This window comes from Bipolaris maydis (genome assembly GCF_028858645.1).
Source record: "Bipolaris maydis strain C4 unplaced genomic scaffold PSV08scaffold_12, whole genome shotgun sequence".
Taxonomy (NCBI): domain Eukaryota; kingdom Fungi; phylum Ascomycota; class Dothideomycetes; order Pleosporales; family Pleosporaceae; genus Bipolaris; species Bipolaris maydis.
Genome location: NW_027093868.1, coordinates 670,800 through 689,813, shown reverse-complemented (window position 1 = coordinate 689,813; position 19,014 = coordinate 670,800). Strand labels below are relative to the sequence as shown.

General features: G+C 50.6%; 4 protein-coding genes across 4 annotated transcripts; 2 read left to right on the top strand and 2 right to left on the bottom strand.

The window, feature by feature from the left end:
- Nucleotides 1-1,415: 1,415 nt before the first annotated feature.
- Nucleotides 1,416-3,050, bottom strand: PSV08DRAFT_322882 (uncharacterized protein). Its single transcript, XM_014224437.2, has 2 exons — nt 2,873-3,050; nt 1,416-2,781 (listed from the first exon to the last, which is right to left on the bottom strand). Exons 1-2 carry the CDS (start codon nt 2,932-2,934, stop codon nt 1,641-1,643), a joined length of 1,203 nt encoding a protein of 400 aa, XP_014079912.1. The 5' UTR covers nt 2,935-3,050; the 3' UTR covers nt 1,416-1,640.
- Nucleotides 3,051-6,125: 3,075 nt separating this feature from the next.
- Nucleotides 6,126-7,242, top strand: PSV08DRAFT_354590 (carbohydrate-binding module family 1 protein; the record flags this gene model as incomplete). Its single annotated transcript, XM_014224439.2, has 3 exons — nt 6,126-6,215; nt 6,277-7,111; nt 7,187-7,242. The coding sequence occupies 3 exons, from the start codon at nt 6,126-6,128 to the stop codon at nt 7,240-7,242; spliced, it is 981 nt and encodes a 326-aa protein (XP_014079914.2).
- A 1,806-nt stretch (nt 7,243-9,048) lies between these two features.
- Nucleotides 9,049-11,582, bottom strand: PSV08DRAFT_228595 (uncharacterized protein). Its single transcript, XM_014224441.1, has 6 exons — nt 11,101-11,582; nt 11,017-11,054; nt 10,809-10,922; nt 10,721-10,755; nt 10,039-10,672; nt 9,049-9,984 (listed from the first exon to the last, which is right to left on the bottom strand). The coding sequence occupies exons 1-6, from the start codon at nt 11,453-11,455 to the stop codon at nt 9,163-9,165; spliced, it is 1,998 nt and encodes a 665-aa protein (XP_014079916.1). The 5' UTR covers nt 11,456-11,582; the 3' UTR covers nt 9,049-9,162.
- A 1,917-nt stretch (nt 11,583-13,499) lies between these two features.
- On the top strand, nt 13,500-17,261 carry PSV08DRAFT_404199 (heme peroxidase; the record flags this gene model as incomplete). Its single annotated transcript, XM_066093674.1, has 4 exons — nt 13,500-13,959; nt 14,024-14,444; nt 14,498-15,963; nt 16,016-17,261. The coding sequence occupies 4 exons, from the start codon at nt 13,500-13,502 to the stop codon at nt 16,957-16,959; spliced, it is 3,291 nt and encodes a 1,096-aa protein (XP_065948591.1). The 3' UTR covers nt 16,960-17,261.
- Between the last annotated feature and the right edge of the window lie 1,753 nt (nt 17,262-19,014).

The window sequence follows — 19,014 nt, the reverse complement described above, 5'->3', positions numbered from 1 at the left end:
CCTGGCCTGGCCTGGCCTGGCCTGCCCTGCCCTGCCCTGCTGCATCGCCTCACATCGCCGATGCATGTGTGAATTGGGTCGACAGCCATCGCCAGCCATTGGCACGCCAGCTCACACGCAGTCTGCATGCGGCTCCGAAGCATGCTTTGGGCCTGGTTGCGCCACCGTTTGATGATGCGGGGAACTCGGATGCCAACCGACAGCGAGCGTGCTGCCAGCCTACCCTACTACGTCCGCCGTACTCTGTACGTCCAGAGCAGTAAGCACACACTAACCCGCCTGTCGCACATGACTCGGCCCTGCTCTCCTGCACGATCGATTGCGCCCCGCATGACTCGGCCTATCGCTGCTGCATCCCTCCACCCAGCCTACCTACCTACATGTTCCCGTTGCGAGGCACACGCCGCCATGCCGAGCCAGGCCTAGCCACGGCATCCTCCGTCTGCCATCACCACCACCATCGCTATTCTTACCCTTGTGGGCAACACCACTCGCCCACCCTGCATCCTCCCAACTACACACCTGCCGCCTTCTAGAGCACGCCCAACCTCCCTCACCCAGCACTAAAGAGCAAAAAGCAAACAAAGCGACTTGTGCACCCTCTACTAGCCGTGTTTCGGACCACGAATTGTGTACCAACACCACAACAGAACCCTTTTTTGCCCCCTTCGACCTGCATCCGTCGTGCCGCTCTACGTTTTGCTAGTGCCACTTCAGGCACCTGCAGCCACCCTGCCAGCTGGTTTCAAAGCCCCAAGCAGCAGGGTCCGACCACTGCCACTAGCCCATGCCAGTTTCAAGTCGTCGGTAGGCCTTAAAACCCGTGTACCGTATCAATGGCTACACTGCACGGTACTTCGGGGATCTGTTGTCTACAGATCGTCGGCTGGTCTAGAGTCTGGGCCATGTTCAGATACCAAAGGCCCGAAAAGACCCACCCAAATCCTTCCTCGTGTCCCGGTACTGCTTCCGCGTGCCGCGCAAACTCGAAAAGCGCACCAGCTACCACCCATGCCTCAATCATACTGCATACTCTCCCCGCTGACACGTTTCCATGCCACGGCCCTCCTCCTCCAACCACGATCCGCACCCACCCAATTGACTCCATCCTCCCCTGGCCGCCGCGCTTGCATCTTGCGCCATCGGCTTGGTAATCTTGCTCCCGGTCCAGGACTTGCCGACTGGTACAACGTCATCCACGGCCTTCACGGCTCACCCTACCCTTTCCAACACTGTGCCAATCTCTCCCGATCAAGTTTATGCCCACACTTGCTCTCCGTTTCGGGCCACAGCAGGCATCAAACGGGCCATTGCAAGACAATTGTGGTCAATCATCACCTATTGCAGCCATCGTCGTCACAAGGGCGAAGATGGCATGCATTTCGCACAGCGGAGCAGCTCGGAAATAATTAAACTGCAGGGGCAATGCCAGCCCAAGATTGTTGCTATTGCTTTGGCGGTCAACCGCGCCAATACCGGAAGCATGGCAACATCATAGCTAATGCCTAACATCATGTACATGCTGATCAAGAAAAACCCCTTCCGTCTCATGCATCATCTCCAATCATGCGCCATTTACTCATCGTCTAGGCATAGGCCCGCTTGTCCTACCACATACGCAATTGCCCACCTGGCCGCACTTACAATTGCGTAGGGTAGTCCAATGTCTCAATCTTGTCAGGGTATACCAGCCCCCCCTGTTTCCTTACCTCATCCATAGCCTCCATGATCAAGACGCTCTCATCCAGGCCCAGGAACCTGCCCTCCTTCCGGCCGTTGATGATGGCATCAGCTGCCTCATCCGCCTCCCAGAACATGCCCTGACCCTCTCCTTCTGATTGTAGTGAGCCACCAAAGCCGTTGTACCAGCCGCTTCCCTTACCTGGGCCTGGGATGGGAAATTCCTTGGACTCGACCTTGCCGTCCTTGGTAATAATCTTGGTCGAGAGAGGCCGGAACGACGCCCCAAACACTTGGATCTCGCCCAATGGTCCTTGGATACGAACAAACGGTGCGTCCATGTTTCCCCCATATGACGTAGCCACGCGAATAGACGTTGTGGCTACAGCATGAGCCTCACCGCCTTCTTCCTTTGAGCGCGGGAATCGTAGAATCACGGTGCTGTGCTCATCAGCCATTCCGGTCGGCTCGTAGTTCTTGACAAAGGCCTGCAGCTGGGGCGCCTGGCGTGTCTTCTCAGGCTGTGTGTGGTATATGGTCTGGTAGACCCAGGTCAGAGCGTAGATGCCGAGATCAAGCAGGGCGCCACCAGCCAGGTCTGGGTTGACCATACGGTTCTTGCCATCGGCAAAGTTCTTCTCGGGGTCGAGCGCCATGCTGTTGTCGGAGAGGACGCGCGTGACGGGTCCGATGCGTCCAGCAGTGATTTGCTCACGCACGTATATCGACAGAGGAAAGTAGCGAGTCCATACCGCCTCCATCAGGAACAGGTTCTTTGACCTGGCAACCTCGGCAAGCTTCCGTGCCTGGGCAGCATTGACGGTAAAGGCCTTTTCGCACAGCACATTCTTGCCCGCCTCCAAGCACAGCATGGCATTCTGGTAGTGGTGCGAGTGCGGCGTGGCAATGTACACAACGTCAATGTCTGGGTTCTTGACAAACTCCTCATACGATCCGTATGCCTTTGCGTCCGACGGCGCTCCGACCTCCTTGAGAAAGTCTTTGGCGCGCGATTCCGACGTCGACGACGCGGCGGCAACAACCGTGTGCTTGAGATGGTTCACGCCGCGAGTCGTGGGATCGCAGAGCAAATCCCTGGTACTGTTGTTGTCCCGTTAGCCTGCTGCTATAGCCATCTATGGTGTGGGGGGGATGTGGTGGCACCATGGCGGGGTAAGCCATTACAACGTACAAGGTGAGGGCGATACCTCCTGTCGCCAGGATACCCCAACGGACCGTCTTTGGTGAAGACATTATCGAGTTTGCTGTTGTCTGTTTTGTTCTTCCTTGTCTGGGAAAGCAATTGGCAATGACAAAGTGCTAAGCAACAGTACAAGAGAGTGCTTCGTGGGCAGCGAGGGTATGTTGATGATTTGTACAGCTAGTGGCTGCAGAACTCAAACGTCATGGAACTGCTACCCCACTCTTTTACCGCCCCTCCATTTCATCTTGTTGCCGGTGCCTAAAGGAAACGACGGGCCGCGGAGCGTAGTGCGAGGCGATTGTAGACGCAGGGAGGACATGACTTCTCAAGTGCACTATACCGTTTTTTGGTCCGTGCAGTGTGTATATTCATGTTACACTATGGCGCGATGCATTGCTCAAACAACAACAACAGACCATTTCTTTTCACCGGTATATCCCAACTTGAGTCCCACCACGACGCTATTTTGGATAGTCTTCTATCTCCAACTCAACCCCGCACATCCTCCCCGCTAGCCTTAGCTACTCTCCATCTTCAAAACGGAAACTTAAAGTACACCATCGCCCTCGTCGGCGACCCGCACGTCTGACTTGAATCTCCAGGACATTTCGTCCAACACTCGACCGCCAGAGCACGCATAATGCCATGAGTTGTCTTCATGCACGCGCATCCATTTCCATGTCCGACGATAAAACTCCCCATGTTTGGAGCAGACGTTTGCGCATTCCCACAGACCATCATTTGAGAGTCTGCGGTAGTTTTGGCCCCAAGTGTTCTTGCCGTTGTTCGTCTCGACACAGCACTCCGAGGGCAGAAATGTAAAGAGTATCTTGTTTTCCAACTCTTGTTGCTTGGCTGCGAGTTGTGCTGATTGTATCTTCTCGCGATCCACCAGCTCTTGTTGCTTTGACACCAGTTGTTCTTGTAGTGTCTACTCACGCTCTAGGCACTGCGTGTTGCTCGCCTAGTACTCGTCTAGCGAAGGACAGGCGGTTACATTGGCTCTAATCGGTGAGGGGACGAGCTGCTTGAATGTGATGCCGTTTGTGCACGTGCATGAGCAGTCGTGGTTGTTCAGTGACGGGTCTATACAAGTGATTGAGGGGCTAGCGCCTATGCATTGGTATTATATGTATCAAGTTGCTACTGTTGTTAGGTTTTAGTTGCCGTTCTCGCCCTCGTACATGGTTCCAGGGAGGTCGAGTCCGCCCATGGCATATTGCGTGTCATTGGCAAAGACAGTTATTTTGTAAAGGGCGGAAACAACGAGCATCCAAGAGGCACGTATTGTAGCTTCAGGTAACAAAGTTAGAGTATAAAAGATGTAGGGTTGAAACTGATGGCCAGGACATCTTCGGGAACTGTGGTTTTATAGAACTTCATTCTCTAATCCATTCCCCAGGCTAAAGTTCTGCATCTTCATACAGCATGAGTGATACCGATTAAGATGCATATCCAGATTGCAGGAGGTGTGCTGGATGTAACGATGGCATGCCCGGAAACTTGGCAAAGACAGCCTCTTTTCGAGCCTTTGTTTTTCAGTCCCTTTCTTTTCCCCGGTTCTCATTTTCCATTTTGAAAAGTCTCCGTTTGTGCAACATCTATCTTGCCAATTTTCACCTGCTCGACAATCCTATTAGTTCTCATACCGTCCTTTTAACCACATCACTCCCTAAAAAAAACGCAGTATGAAAAAAAGAGAGAGATCAGAACTATGTCCCCAGACCCTGTCCATCCTGTCCACCACTTCCATCTACACATTCCCTCTCTAGCCCAAAGCCACCCAAACAAAGCAAATAACAAACGTGTACTGAAATATCGCTCAACTTTTTTGAAGCATCCCAAGATGAATAAATCATTCTCACTTGCCAGAAACTGACTTGACTGGATTTCACAAGCCTCAAAGCCCTCTACCCTATATTCAAAACCCCTCGGTATGATAGAATAGCTCAAACACTACTCGAGATATCGCTACACTGTGACTTACAGTGCTGCAGCCACAAGCGTCACTGGAGCGGATACATGGATGCACTGTTGCAACGTGGAAAACGCACCGATAGGGTAGGATAGTATGTGGATTCCAGGGAGGTGGGAGAGTAGGTGGGAAAGGTGGTGAGATAAAGTGTAGTGTAAGAAAACAGTGTCCAGATATGTTGCTGTTGATTGGTGTCACGTGCAGTTGTTGTTCAGGTCATCTGCCAACACTGATTGGAACGGCATTTTCGTACTTGAGGTGTTAAAAAAGAGGTATAGAAAAAAATATGACTCTTGCAGAATGGAGCACCAATCGTTGAGAAGGAAAGTAATTTTTGAAAGTGCATGTGCTTAATATCCAGCACTGCTAGCCGATTGGTTCATGCCGAGATAGCCTCGCACAACTTGCGACCCAACACTACGCTCCCTGGACCCATCAACACACGAACCCAACTGAGCCCTCGTTGATAGCATAGCTAGTTACTGATTCTGTCATACATGGACGTAAAACAAGCTTCCTGCCAAGCTACAGATCCGGGGATTGCGCGATTCGGCACGTGGTGTGTCTTCATTTAAACAAATTACTTTCGATAGCTTATTGACTTAATATATCGACTATTAGCCAGGTCATCTCAAGTCACCGAGACCTCCATTGGGATATTTCTACGGTTACAGCTGACCTCACAAGGTAATTCGAACCCCACAAACAACTCATGTTATTCCATCTTGGATTAAACAAAGGACGAGCAAGCAAAAAAAAACTGAGAAACATCCTCATCCTCACGGAATCTTGGAGATACCCAACATTATTTTCCTACGGCCTCGCTGAAACACACCTAGACGGAACTGTCACCCGGCTGGTCCTATATGCCAGACGTATTATATACAAATTGTCCACTAGGGAGGCGAGGCCTTGAGAATACCCCAGTGTTCACTATGAGAGTGCCTACGCGTCACAAACGAAGCCTTGCAGGACGATTAATATCTATTCCACCCGCATTATACCACGTGTGGAAGACCGAACCCGGATTCGGGGGAAAAACAAGCTTTGTGTCTATACACCCAGATCATCCGACCCGATATGCCTCAAAGCCCCGCCTTTCGAGACGTGCTGGAGGCGAGGTACAACCGAGCATACAGTGTAGTGTTCAGCTGTATATCAGTATAAAAGGATTGTAATATTCAGTACACTGTCACACTGAAAGTCACTTCTCATCATCTCCTCCATCTTCTTACTTAGTCTGTCAAACGCCCCATATATTCCATGATGAAGAACACACTTCTCTTAACCAGCATATCTACCTTTGCAACCCATGTTGCCGCCCACGCGACGTTCCAGGACCTCTGGGTCAACGGAGTCGACAAGATATGTACCCTTTAAAACCATTTCTTCCACAACACTAACACCCACCTACCAGTCCACCTGCGCAAGACTACCCAACAGTAACAGCCCCGTCACCTCGGTAACAAGCAACGACATCCGCTGCAACGCCAACCAAGGCCCCGCCGCCTCCAAATGCAGCGTCCCAGCCGGCACCACGGTAACCATCGAAATGCACCAACAAAACGGCGACCGCTCCTGCGCCAACGAAGCCATCGGCGGCGCCCACTACGGCCCTGTCCTCGTCTACCTCTCCAAAGTCTCCGACTCCTCCACCGCCGACGGCTCCACCCCCTTTTTCAAAATCTTCGAGGACACCTGGGCGCTCAATGCGTCTGGCAGCAGCGGCTCAGACGACTACTGGGGCACCAAGGATCTGAACAAGAACTGCGGCAAGATGGACGTCAAGATCCCTGTGGACCTCGCCGCGGGAGACTACCTCTTGCGTGCTGAAGCTATCGCGCTGCATACGGCAGGGAGCTTAGGCGGAGCGCAGTTTTACATGACGTGTTATCAGATTACCGTTACAGGAGGTGGCTCGTCGGTTCCGTCTGGCGTTTCTTTCCCGGGCGCGTACAAGGCGTCTGATCCCGGCATTCTGATTAATATCTACCAGAAACTCGCCTCGTATGTTGCACCGGGTCCTGCGGTTGTTGCGGGTGGCACTGAAGCGGTTGCTGGTCAGGCTGGGTCCGTGGTTACGGCTACGGGGGGTCCACCGGCTGCTACCCCGACTCAGACGAGTACGTTGAGGACGTCGACGGTGGCTTCGTCTGCGGCGCCGGCGCCGACGGATGGTGGTGGTGCGGGAGGTTGCGTGGTTGCCAAGTATGGGCAGTGTGGAGGCACGGGGTTCACCGGGTGTACTACTTGTAAGTCCATAATACGGAGAGTGAATGTGGTGGTTGAGAAATACTCTTTTTTTTTCTTTTACTGACTATGTATAGGTGCCTCTGGATCGAGTTGCAAGTCATCGGGTGAATTTTACTCTCAGTGCTTGTGAAAGTAATATGAACAAAGTATTTCTATGTGCTTTTAGGCCCTTTTCTCTGTAAATACTTGTAAACCTGTCACTCTTTATATACATGTCCATATCCTTATTTCGGAGTTGAAAATCGTACCGCATCTACATTGATTTCTAATCCTTTTTATACCAGACCTATCAGCGTGGCCATTTCTGCCCTCCAGCACAAATCTTAATAGCCCACGCCCTCTCAGCCATTTTCCACACATGAATTCCGGAATTAAAACCCACAAAGCTACAAACGCACCATCCATTCCGCACCGCGCAAGAACTCCCTAGTAGCCACACAATTCTATTCCGAACCTCCCCACCCTCCTATCCTATCCCCGCTCTCAACCCACAGAACTCCAAATCCATCCTCCATCCGCTCCTTCTCTTTCTTCCTAGCAAACCCGCGGAATAAACTCTTTTCGCATTTCTCGCATACTCCCCTCCTACCCTCTCCCCGGGCCTATCAAACTACAAAAGTACGTTCGGCATTGGACGCCTAACTCCTCCACACCCCTGCACACACTCAACTGCTGCCTAAGCCCTAAGGCACATGCGCGCCATGTCGACTCATACTGACTACCTTTTTTTTAAACTCCGCTTACTTCTTTTGCGCGTCTCAGCTGCACCTGTGAGGTCGGTATGTGTGGGTGGTGTGTATTCCGAATGGTGCGGTGTATGTGAATGCGACCGGTGAGAGAGAGGGAGAGGGAGAGAGAGAAAGAGTCATATGCGAAGGTGGAGAGAGGTGTGTGTGTGTGTATACATGTATATATGTAAGGGAAAAAAGAAAAGGCATAGATAAATCAACATCACCATCAAACCAAATTTTGATTTATCTTTCCATCCAACTCTTCATCATCATCCCCCTTCCTCTTTTGTTTTGTACAAACAACAACACTTTTTTTTTTCAACAAAGTCAGTCAAAGACAAACACTACTGCAAATCATGTCGTCGTCACACTCCAACACCGCTACTGCTACGACTCCAGTCCAACCGCCACCAGTCTACTCGACTCTCTCGCCACCTTCATACACCGCCCCGTCCGATACAAACTCAGTCGTCTCGCATACGTCGGTGTCGAAGAAGTTTCTTGGTCGAATGTGGAATTCACGAGGTGAGTTTATGCAGCAGTGTGGAAAGTGTGGAGAGAGAGAGAGAGAGAGAAAGAGGGCTGACAGGTGGTGGACTACTAGATGAGGAGAGGAGTGACAAGAAGGGGAAGGGAAAGAAGCAGGAGAGGCAGAGGGAGGTGGAGGAGAAGGAAATCAGGGCTGCGGCGAGGGCGGCGTATTTTGCTGCGCAGTAGGTAGGGCTTAAATTCCTAGGATTTCCCTTTTTTTTTGGTCGGGAGAAATGTCTACGTGGGAAAATACAGAGATTTTAATTGGGGGGTTGCGGATTGTGAGTGTTTGGGTGTTTGAAAAGGTTAGTAGATAGTTTAGTAGATTGGAAAAGGTCGTGTTTTCTTTTTCTTTTGAGATGTTACGGTGTAGTATGTGTTTCTATTGATTTGCATATGTGACATGTTATATATTTTTTTTTCAGGTATCTGAGATGATGGAGGGAATTTGATGCGATATAAGCTTGGGTAGTTGTGGGAAGACATGTATGAAGAATGAGATGGCCCCGATAGATAGTGCAATTTGCAGTCTTGATAGAGAGGCAAAAGCAGGATTAGAAGAAAATGAAATTCTCACTTAATCAATGAATTGGTCTAGTATTCAAAAATTGTGTATTAAAATTTCGAGATGCCATAGCAGGTTTCAAAAAAAAAAAAAAACTCCCCCATAATGACGAGAAGATGAAAAACTCCATCCAATTTCCCAAGGACTTGCAACTGCACGTCCAGTGATAATAGCCTATTACACCAATTACTAGCACAACGCTTTTAAAGGTACAAAAAAATTCCTATGCCTCACAGTTCGTCCCGCACGACCTTCTCCTTCCCCCTATATAATCCTCCTTACTCCCCTTACTCCCACCCGTCGTTTCATCCGTCTTTGTGCGTTCGGGCGGATACCGTCTAACAAAGCACTCACCAACATGATGGCCCTCTTCACACGACACAACCCACTTACCCATACCATAATCATCCGGGGCAATTCGCACACCCCTGCCTCCACCACCTACAATCAAGTTGCCAGGCCGGTACTTTGGATCCGCACGCATGCGCTTGATGACGCTGCAGTGGATAACGGCATCGGCGGGGATATCACGTGTCTCGCCCTTGGGCAGCGGCCAGCGGATAGCTTTCCAGCTGCCGTCTTCTTGCAGGTCCATGCGCCGGAAGGGGAGGTACTCCATTATTCTCCAGGAGACGACGCTCATGCGGCTTACGCCGTTGTTGAACTGCAGGACGTCATGGATGCGGCCCTTGGTCGCGGCGGCGTTGAGGTGCTGGTGGAAATGCGTGTCTGGGGTTTCGCGGTGGTGCAAGAGAATGGTTTCATCGTCGGTGTAGCCCGTGATGCCGCTCGAGTTGATTGCGTCACCGTCGGTGGCTGAGGGCGAGGCGGGGTTGACTTCGATGGTTGGGATGTCGTTGTGGGCCTCGTTGTGGGCGTGGCCAACACCGTCGGACGTGGCGTTTTCGTGCCAGCAGCTTAGGGCTTCAAGCTTCTCCTCGTCGAATTCGAGACCAGCTTTTTGGGCTTCGCGTACCATCCAGACGAGCGGGACGTGGCTTAGTGCTGCGTCTCCGTCTTCAATGGGCCAACCGCCTCCAATGTCCTGCATTGCGTTAGGTTTTTATCAATCATGCAGTCATGTTAAGATTGCACTTACAGCATGGCAGCCGGGAAACCAGACTTCCCGAATGTCTTGCTCGCCTTCTTCATCTTCGGAGTTGTAGGTTGCGCGAGCGTCGACCGATCGCATTGAGGGAGTAGCCGAGCGATTATTGTACCCCTTGCTTGAACTGCGTACTCCCGACGTGTCATGGGGGTTCCTGAATCGCTCAGGAGGAAGCAGATTGCCACTTCGACCTCTGTCTTCCTCGTCGTGATTGTCCTTTTCATCAACATGCTCATGATCGCCATGGCTATGAATCATGTCCTTGGCCTGGTTCAAATGTTTATGGCGGTGCTTATAGTACATGGATCTGTCTGGCTTTTCCTGGGAGATCAAATCTTGTCGGAATTTTGCGCGGCGCTCGTCGATTGAAACTGCATGTCGGATGACGCGGGCGCTACTTCGTGCAGTGTATGGGAACCTGCTGCGCTGCATCCATGCATTCTCAAACGCCGGGACACTGTTGACAGTATCGAAAAGACCAAGAAAGCGGATGGGCTTGACAGGACGGCTAAACGTCTCTCTGAAGGCGCACATGTACTCGAGTTGTTTATGCTTTTCTGACTTTTCGCCAGGCTTCCTGTTTTTCCCCTCCTCTGGAACTCGACATTGCCATTTTTGGAATGTCCTAAATCCTGGTCAGTAGAATCTCGTCATGTCTGCAAAAATCACTTACTTCCACGCAAATTGGCACATCTCCTCGTTACCTGCCTGCTAAGCGTTAGGGTAATGCGTACTACTCTGCAATGGCCAGATATCCTCACAGAAAGTAGTCCGACATGATCCAGCATTTCGGCAAGAAAGCGAGCGGTATAAGCGCCTCGCGAGAACCCAAAAAAATAAATGTCGTCTCCAGGAGTGTAATATCGCATCAAAAACTACCAATCTGTCAGTCAAACAGCTCATGGTAACTGAGACGCTAGATTCCAGGGGCTCTGTACAAACCCGCTTGGGAGGAATTTGCCAACGTACCTTGTATCCTGCCATAACGTGCATGTCAAAGGACGTTCCTGGTGGCGTTAGATTATGCAAACCAACCAATAAGGGCAAACATACCGATTGCACTGTCTTTTGCTTTGGCATACCATGATTGAAATCTTTCCCATCGGCCTGTTCTGGTCATGGAACCACTAGCTTTGGTGATATAAGTGCCAATACCCGGCTGGTAGTAATGAAACTGGTCATCACCATTGCGATCAAGCATGCGATAGATCTTAAGAATATTACTGTCTGAATCTGTGCCAGAGAACTTGTTACCTGTGCCGTCAAAACACAAGACAAACTTCTTGGTTACGTGGCCTTGACGGTGCGGTGTAGCTCCGTAGTCCATTGGATTTTCGCTGCGAACCGATGTGGCAGGCTGGGGTACAGGCATCTGCGAGCGCAGCTGCTCGGTATTCTTGGAAGTCATATTGGCCAAGTCAAGATGCGAGCGGGAGAGGCTCGTGGTTTGGGGAAGATATCAACCAGGTCTTGGAAAGTGGAGATTTCAATGCATCAGACACGCAAAGAGATATCCACCGGCAGCAGAAGGCCGCGGAACAAAAGTCTGCAACAGGGTAATGCGCGTTTCTTCTCCTCTACATTAGCCGGCGCGTGGTTTTCTGGCAAGCAAAAGTGTCGATCACCAAGATTGACGCAGGATGCATAAGGTCACACCCACCTACGGCTCGATAGGACAGCGCGGTGATGAGACCGAGCCGTCCAGGAGCCAGTAAGAGGCCACTGGTAGATTTTAATCAGCTCCGTTCATCACATGCATTCGACCGATAAACAAACTAGCTCGCCCTACTAGTCTATTGCATGAGTATCCACCTGCCGCACACGGAGGAGACATGAGGCGCAAGTGGCCCGCATGCGAAGGCGAAAATCAACAGAATGCACGGTGGGGACTCGAGACAGACCGCTCCTGTGTTTTTGTTATACATCAGTGCAAAAAAAAAGGAAGCGGAACATGAGCTGAGGTAACACGGGGACAAGACATTTGAGGCCGGGTTTGACATGGCGATGGACCAAAAGGTACCCAGTGAAGGCAGCATATGCAAGTGTTACGAACGGCAGGCATAATGATGTTGCTTTGCTTAGGGCGCGGAGAGTCACGTCGTGCCGTCAGGCGTGTCGATCGGCGGTGATGTGAGGAGCTGAGGTCGATGGGGTCGCCGACACTGGCTGCTGAAAAGCATGTCCAATCTCGTCCACATGCGGCTTAGCGCCTGCCCTGCGGCCGATCAATTACGGGCCGCCGCTAAGATCCCTACCCAACCCCCCCTTGTTCCGTCTCGTCTATCGATCGTCGTCTTGCTTGATCTTGTCCATTCCTGGTCAGCCACAATAAGCGGAGAAAAATGGCCGCTTCCACAATAGTGTAGCTACTCACTAGAACGAGCACCACGCGTGTGCCAACTCTTGAGAACGAGACATGATGAATTGCCGTTGCAAAGATTGAGCTTTCCAACCGTGTTACACCGAATTTAGGGCTCGTTGCACAAGGATTTAACCGGACATTTTGGGATACGCAGTTCTTGCCCGCAGAGTTTGGCGCACCAGGAGATCGTCCCTAGTAACATACCACGCAGCGCCTGTGCCTGTAGCCCGGTCAGCATGGCCTTGCATATCCGGGACAGGCCGCAAACCGCGGAAAGGCGGCCCCTAGCACCCTACTCGACAGGGTGGTTTTTGAGGCGTGTTCACGTGCTTCTTCCCCAGCCACCACGACCGGACGGCTTGCCAGTCAGTACGTCTCCTGCTCGCATTATCCACCTGCCTGCGAATTCCGCTCCGCTTCCTTTGGAATACAACTTGTTTGGTTGCTTCACCTTTCAACCCCATTTCCCCGCCTGGTTCACGTACCCGATAGACAGGTGCATCCGTAGGTCCCCTGCAGATTTCTTCTGCTTGACAGCTCATAGTGACACCGACATCTGCAGCGAGCTATATTGCCCGACCTATCAATCGTGCATCCTGCAAGTCAATGGGGTGGAAGGGATCATCTACAGGTCTGATCACCGCTGTTGATGCGTGCGATCGAGGCAGACGTGCAGTGTTCAGCCGTGGATCAGTGACCGTGCTACGAGATCCCACTAGTGATCTCATTCACATGGCCGCAGAGCGCCAATAAGATCGACGGGAAAGCTGGCGAAGATAGCGCAAAGGTCCAAACCCCATTATACACAATGCCCATTTACGCATAGCTCCAAAAACGCCCACTGACGATATCTGGAACTGCTCACCGAGCCGACATGTTGATCACTGCATCATGCCTGCAAGCGATCGTCGCCCTGCACCTTGCTTCTTGTCGCTGGACGAAGGGTCTGCGCCGGGAGCACGCCGCCTATCAGTGCCCATTGCTCTTTTCGCAAGCTACTTTGCTCATACTTGGAGACTTCCCCGCCTAATACATACCTCAAGTTTTCCTTTCCTTTCCTCTCACATGCTCATCATAATCACTATTCACCATGCCAGGCCAATTGTCAACGTTGATTGAGAAGATCAGAAAGAAGCCTACGCGCGCCAGCGATGGCAGGTCAGCAGAGGCCTCAAGTGGGGGCGTCAAGGCCAACAACAGGACCAGCGTCATGAGCGACATCACAGGCCTTGGTGTTAAGAATACCAAATTTGCTCTAGAAGCCATCACCACCCTAGCTTCTGGTGAGCCTCTAGATGACAAGGACCTGCTCCTTGAACATGGCGTCGAGATGCTGCAGGGCTTGCCCTTGAACAGCGGTCTCAGCGCAAAAGTGTCTGATGGCTTCATTAGCATGCTATGGAACGACCTGCCACATCCCACTCCGACACATGCTGGGCCTTCAGCGCGGTACCGAAGCCATGACGGCTCAGGAAACAATCCCCATCTACCGCACATGGGCAAGGCGGGGTCACCGTATGCGCGCAACGTGCCACCTATGAAACCAAAAGGTAAACATTCATCCAACAGAACAAACTGGCAAACTGGCGAACCGCAACTAACAGCAAACTTCAGGGCCCAATCTGCCTGATGTTGAGGATGTGTACGAGGCGCTTCTCAAGCGCAATGGCCCTTTCCGAGAGCATCCATCTGGTCTCAACCGCCTGTTTTTCTCTTTTGCGACAATTGTTATCCACGAGTGTTTTCAGACCTCGAGAACAGATCCTTGGATCAATGAGACTTCTAGTTATGTCGATCTCAGCACCCTTTACGGCAACACAGGAAAGGAGCAGAAGCGCGTAAGAACATACACGAACGGATTGATCTTCCCAGACTCGATTGCTTCAGAGCGCATCATGATGATGCCGCCTGGTGTTGTGGCAGTCCTCTTGTTGTTCTCAAGAAACCACAACCACGTCGCAGAATCGCTTCTTGCGGTAAATGAAGATGGCAAGTACAAGCCATGGGATAGCCTTGATGAAGAGGGCAAGAAATGGTAAGCCACTCCATGATCCATAGCCCTAGATCAAATCTAACTGAAGCGTATAGGCAAGACGAGGACATTTTCCAGATCACGCGCAACATCAACGTTGGATTCTTCGCGTCAGTTGTGCTCAGAGACTACGTTGCTGCTATTCTCAACACCCCACGAGCCAACTCTGAATGGTCTCTGGACCTTGGCAAAGAGATCAAGGGCAAACATGGACGTGTTGAGCGCGGAACTGGTAGCCATGTCTCTGTCGAATTCGCCGTCCTGTACCACTGGCACGCAGCTCTAAGTGCAGCAGACGACAAGTGGATGGAGGACATTATCAGATCTGTATACCCTGATATACGCCACGTTGACGATGTCACTATCGAGATGTTTCACAAGGTCATGAAGGTCTACGGCCATGATCTCATGAAGAAGCAGCCCAGCGAATGGACGTTCGGAGGCCTTGAGCGAGGCCCCGACGGCAGGTTCAATGACTATGACATATCTGAACTGATCAAAGACTGTATAGAGGAGCCTGCCCATGCGTTTGGTGCGCATGGCACGCCCGCCAGTCTAAAGGTTGTTGACCTGATGGGCCAGTTGCAAGCGCGTGAGATGTTCAATGTTTGCACACTCAACGAGTTCCGTCGCTATCTGAACCTGAAGCCGTACGATACATTTGAAGACTGGTGCTCGGACAAAGAGACTGCCCGCGCTGCAGAGCTCTTGTATGGCCACATGGAAAACATGGAGCTATACCCTGGTTTGATGGCCGAGTGCACCAAGCCAGCTATGCCGGGAAGTGGTGTTTGCCCTGGCCAAACCACAGGCAGAGGCATTTTGGACGATGCCGTAGCCCTTGTTCGCGGTGACCGCTTCTTGAGCTACGACTTTAACAGCAACACCCTGACAAACTGGGGTGCTGCTCTTTTGTCCGAGACAACTCCTGGCGCCTATGGTGGTGTTCTCCCCAAACTGATTTTCCAAGCTCTCCCCGGTGGTTTCAAGGGCACATCGAGCTATGCTCTTCTGCCGTTCTACACACCCAAGGCTGCTCAGGGTATTCTTAAGGGTAACGGTGTTCTCGACAAATATGATACCTCTCGTCCTCCGAGTGGCTACGACATCGTCAGCGTCCAAACCCAAGAAGGCTGCAAAAAGGTCTTCGAGGATCGAGACTCTTTTGTTGTCATGTACCAAGCTGCAATCCGCAACTGTACTGCTGGACATGACTTCATGATCGGATGGGACGAGGAAAAGAAGCACAACGAGCGATCCAACATCCTCCATAAGGTGTTCTTCGAAGAGGGCTTTGAGAAGAACATTAATGAATTCTTTACCACAAACGTGCGAGATCTCATCAAGAAGAACTCGCTCAAGGGTGCAAAGGGTAGGATGAGCATCGACATCGTACGCGACGTGACCAATATCACCCCCATCTTGTGGCTTGCAGAACGCTTTGCACTTCCACTCAAGACTCCGGAACAGCCTCGTGGTTTGTTGTCTGTTCACGAAGCTTTCATGGCATACTTGGTACTCTGTAAGTTGACATCCACCACAAACGTTATATCACATTACTGATAGCTGCACAGTCATGTATCAATCCTTCAACATTATGCCCCACAACGAGTGGAAGCTTCGTGCTGGCGCCATGGCAGCTGCAGCGCCTCTTCGCAAAATCTTCGAGACGCACCTGAAGACGCAAACCGGGCGTCTAGAAACTGTTGTGGACTGGATGGCTAAGGGTTCTGCTTTCGAAGTAGGCCCACATGCTGATCGCATCTATCATGCCTTGGCCGATACCAAGCTCCCAATTGGTGACCTTGTTGGTGACTGCATCGGTATGGGTGCCCCTGTAGCCGGAAATCTGACGCAACAAGCTTCTCTCCTCATTGATCTCTACCTGCAGCCCGAGTACGAGCAGTACAAGAAGAGGATCGTAGAGCTATCCCACATGGACCCCAAGGACTCTGATCGTGAACTCCAGGGTTTCGTCTACGAGGGTATGCGCCATGTTGGTGTCGTACCCGGTCTCCCCCGTGTTGCAACACGCGATGTGACCGTCCAAGATGGTGTCCGCGGCCCTGTCACCGTCAAGAAGGGTCATACAGTGCTCATCGCTACCTCCAAAGCTGCCATGGATCCTCTCGCTTTCCCCGACCCCGAAATCCTGAACCCTCACCGCCCATTCAAGGAATACACTCTTCTTGGCCACGGACTTCACTTCTGTTTCGGCGCACGCCTCGTCGGCCCCTCACTTGCATCCACCCTGCGTGAGGTCTTCAAGCTACCTAATGTACGTCGTGCACCCGGTAAGCCAGGCCGATTCACCACTACAGAGCACCATCTTGCGGGTATTACCATGCGTCATTACCTCGATGGAACGAGTAAGGAAAGTCCCATTCCGACATCTCTACGACTGCATTATGACAGTGAGCATACTGCTGTAAATGGTGTCAACGGACATATGAGTAACGGCCATGCCAATGCTGGTGGAAGGAACGAGTATGGCAACGCATACACTATTGCACCTTAATCGGTTTAGGTGTCACTGCGTGCACTGCCAATGGAATAGATAGCCTTGATGGACCGTTGAGATGTATCCAAGAGGTATGCAGTGCTTTTGCGCTGCAGCAGGACCAGTGATTCGGAGAAAAAAGGTGTATGGAATGGCAAAAAAAAGCAAAAGGATAATGACAATTGAGGAAAGGATGTGCATCTTAATGAAGGAAAGAAAGCGGGGCCTTGTGAACAGAAGTTTGTTTTTCTTGATACCACATGCGACAGTGTGTTTTTTCTTTTCCTAATTAATGAGAAAAGTAAAGTGACAGCATTTCATCTTGACATACTCATATGCCGGTACCGATCACCAGATCAACAACCAAACCTCTTGAAGAACTATGACTGTCCCGTAACGTCAAGACATGGACGAAACAAAAAAAAAGAGAGAAATAAGATAGGCAATGCCGACAAACCTACCGATTAAACAAAACAAAACAAACAAGAAACATGCAACGCAACACAACGCACACAACGAAGAAGAAACTCGAAACGCCCCTTTCTTCTTCTCAAAAGATCGCTCGTGACGAAGTACATCCCTCGTGACCTCTCTCGTGTCCCGTCCCCCTACCCATGTCCTTGCCTACCACCTGAACCCTCCACTCAAACCAAACCCCGAAAAAAAAATAGACATCTCGTACAAGGGCATGGCCAAGTTGAAACAAGGTTACTGCCCAGTTTCCTAATACAAGTTAGCAAAAAAAAAAAAACAAGTAAGGGCAACTAAGTAAACCAAGTTACGATTCCCCATGCCCAAACAATAAATCCTACTTTACTTACTAACCCTCGAATCACTCAATATCACCATGCACGTGACATCCTCCCTCTCAAACGGGTGCCCTTCCCGCCAACATTCCCGTTTCTCTCACGCAACAAAGCCTTGCATTTCTTTACCCCCCCCAACTAGGGATCTGTGAGAAATGAATAGAGAAAGAAAACAGATAGTTTGTACAAACACAAGTGTCCATGATTGATGCTGTATTTTTTTTTGGCGGGGGGGGGGAAGGGGGGGAAGGGGGCTTAAAAAACAACAAGAAAAGATTTATGAAGAATGGTGAGAAAAGGAGAGGAAAGAATTTGTTGCGTGAGGAAAGAAAAGGGGCAAAAAGGTAGGAATATGGGGTGAAGGATTTCGGAATCATTAGGGATTTGAAAATGATTTTTTTTTAAAAAAAAAAAGGGTGTTTTGATCAAGTAGAGAGAGAGAGAGAGAGCTAATGTATAAATGGTGAGAATGGTAAGCCACATACATATCAAGTTATTTGCGAGTTATTTGTTAAATAATAGTAATACTGCACTTTGTTCCCTTTGGTAGTACTTTTTTTTTAAAAGTACTATGTGATTTCAAAGTTCACCGTATGCTCAAGCACGATCCAGACCACTTCACACAACACACGACACAAACATGAGAGAAAAATGTTTTGCAAGTGTCATAAAGCATGCATTGTACAGACTGCTTGTGTTGGCAGCCCATGCTAGTCTATCTAACTAACTAATCATCTGGCTCGAAACTGTGCTTTTATGAGATTCCTTTCACCCAAGGTCACTTGGGGGTCCAGGGTTCGCATGTCAGGACACGGGGAAATGCAAACCAAAAAACCATCTTTTTCGAGTCCCACCGCCGAATTGGCCTTGAAAAGACAGCCACCATGACGGTTACCACAAAGAACCGGGGTATATTCCTTCCGTAAAAAAAGGTTGGGTCGTGGCTAAACCTTCATGAACGCCATCTATGCAGCAAACTTTTTCGTCGTCCCGAACAGCCATGCTGCTACCCTTCGCATGTGAAGAGATCGAGAGACAAGAGGACGACGAGAAAGACATTGTCGCCAAGGGATATGACCGGGAAAAGGAATCACTTTTGTCGTAAATAAGGAAATGCTGACTATGGTCATCCGCGTGTGGATGACTCGGAAAGCGAGAATCTATAGCTCCCCAAGCAGCATGCTTGCAGAAAGAGCGAAGGCGTGAAATGTTCGTAATGCATGCCTCTTCGAAAAAGGCGAGAGTCCTGCCGTCTATGCTCGAGCTC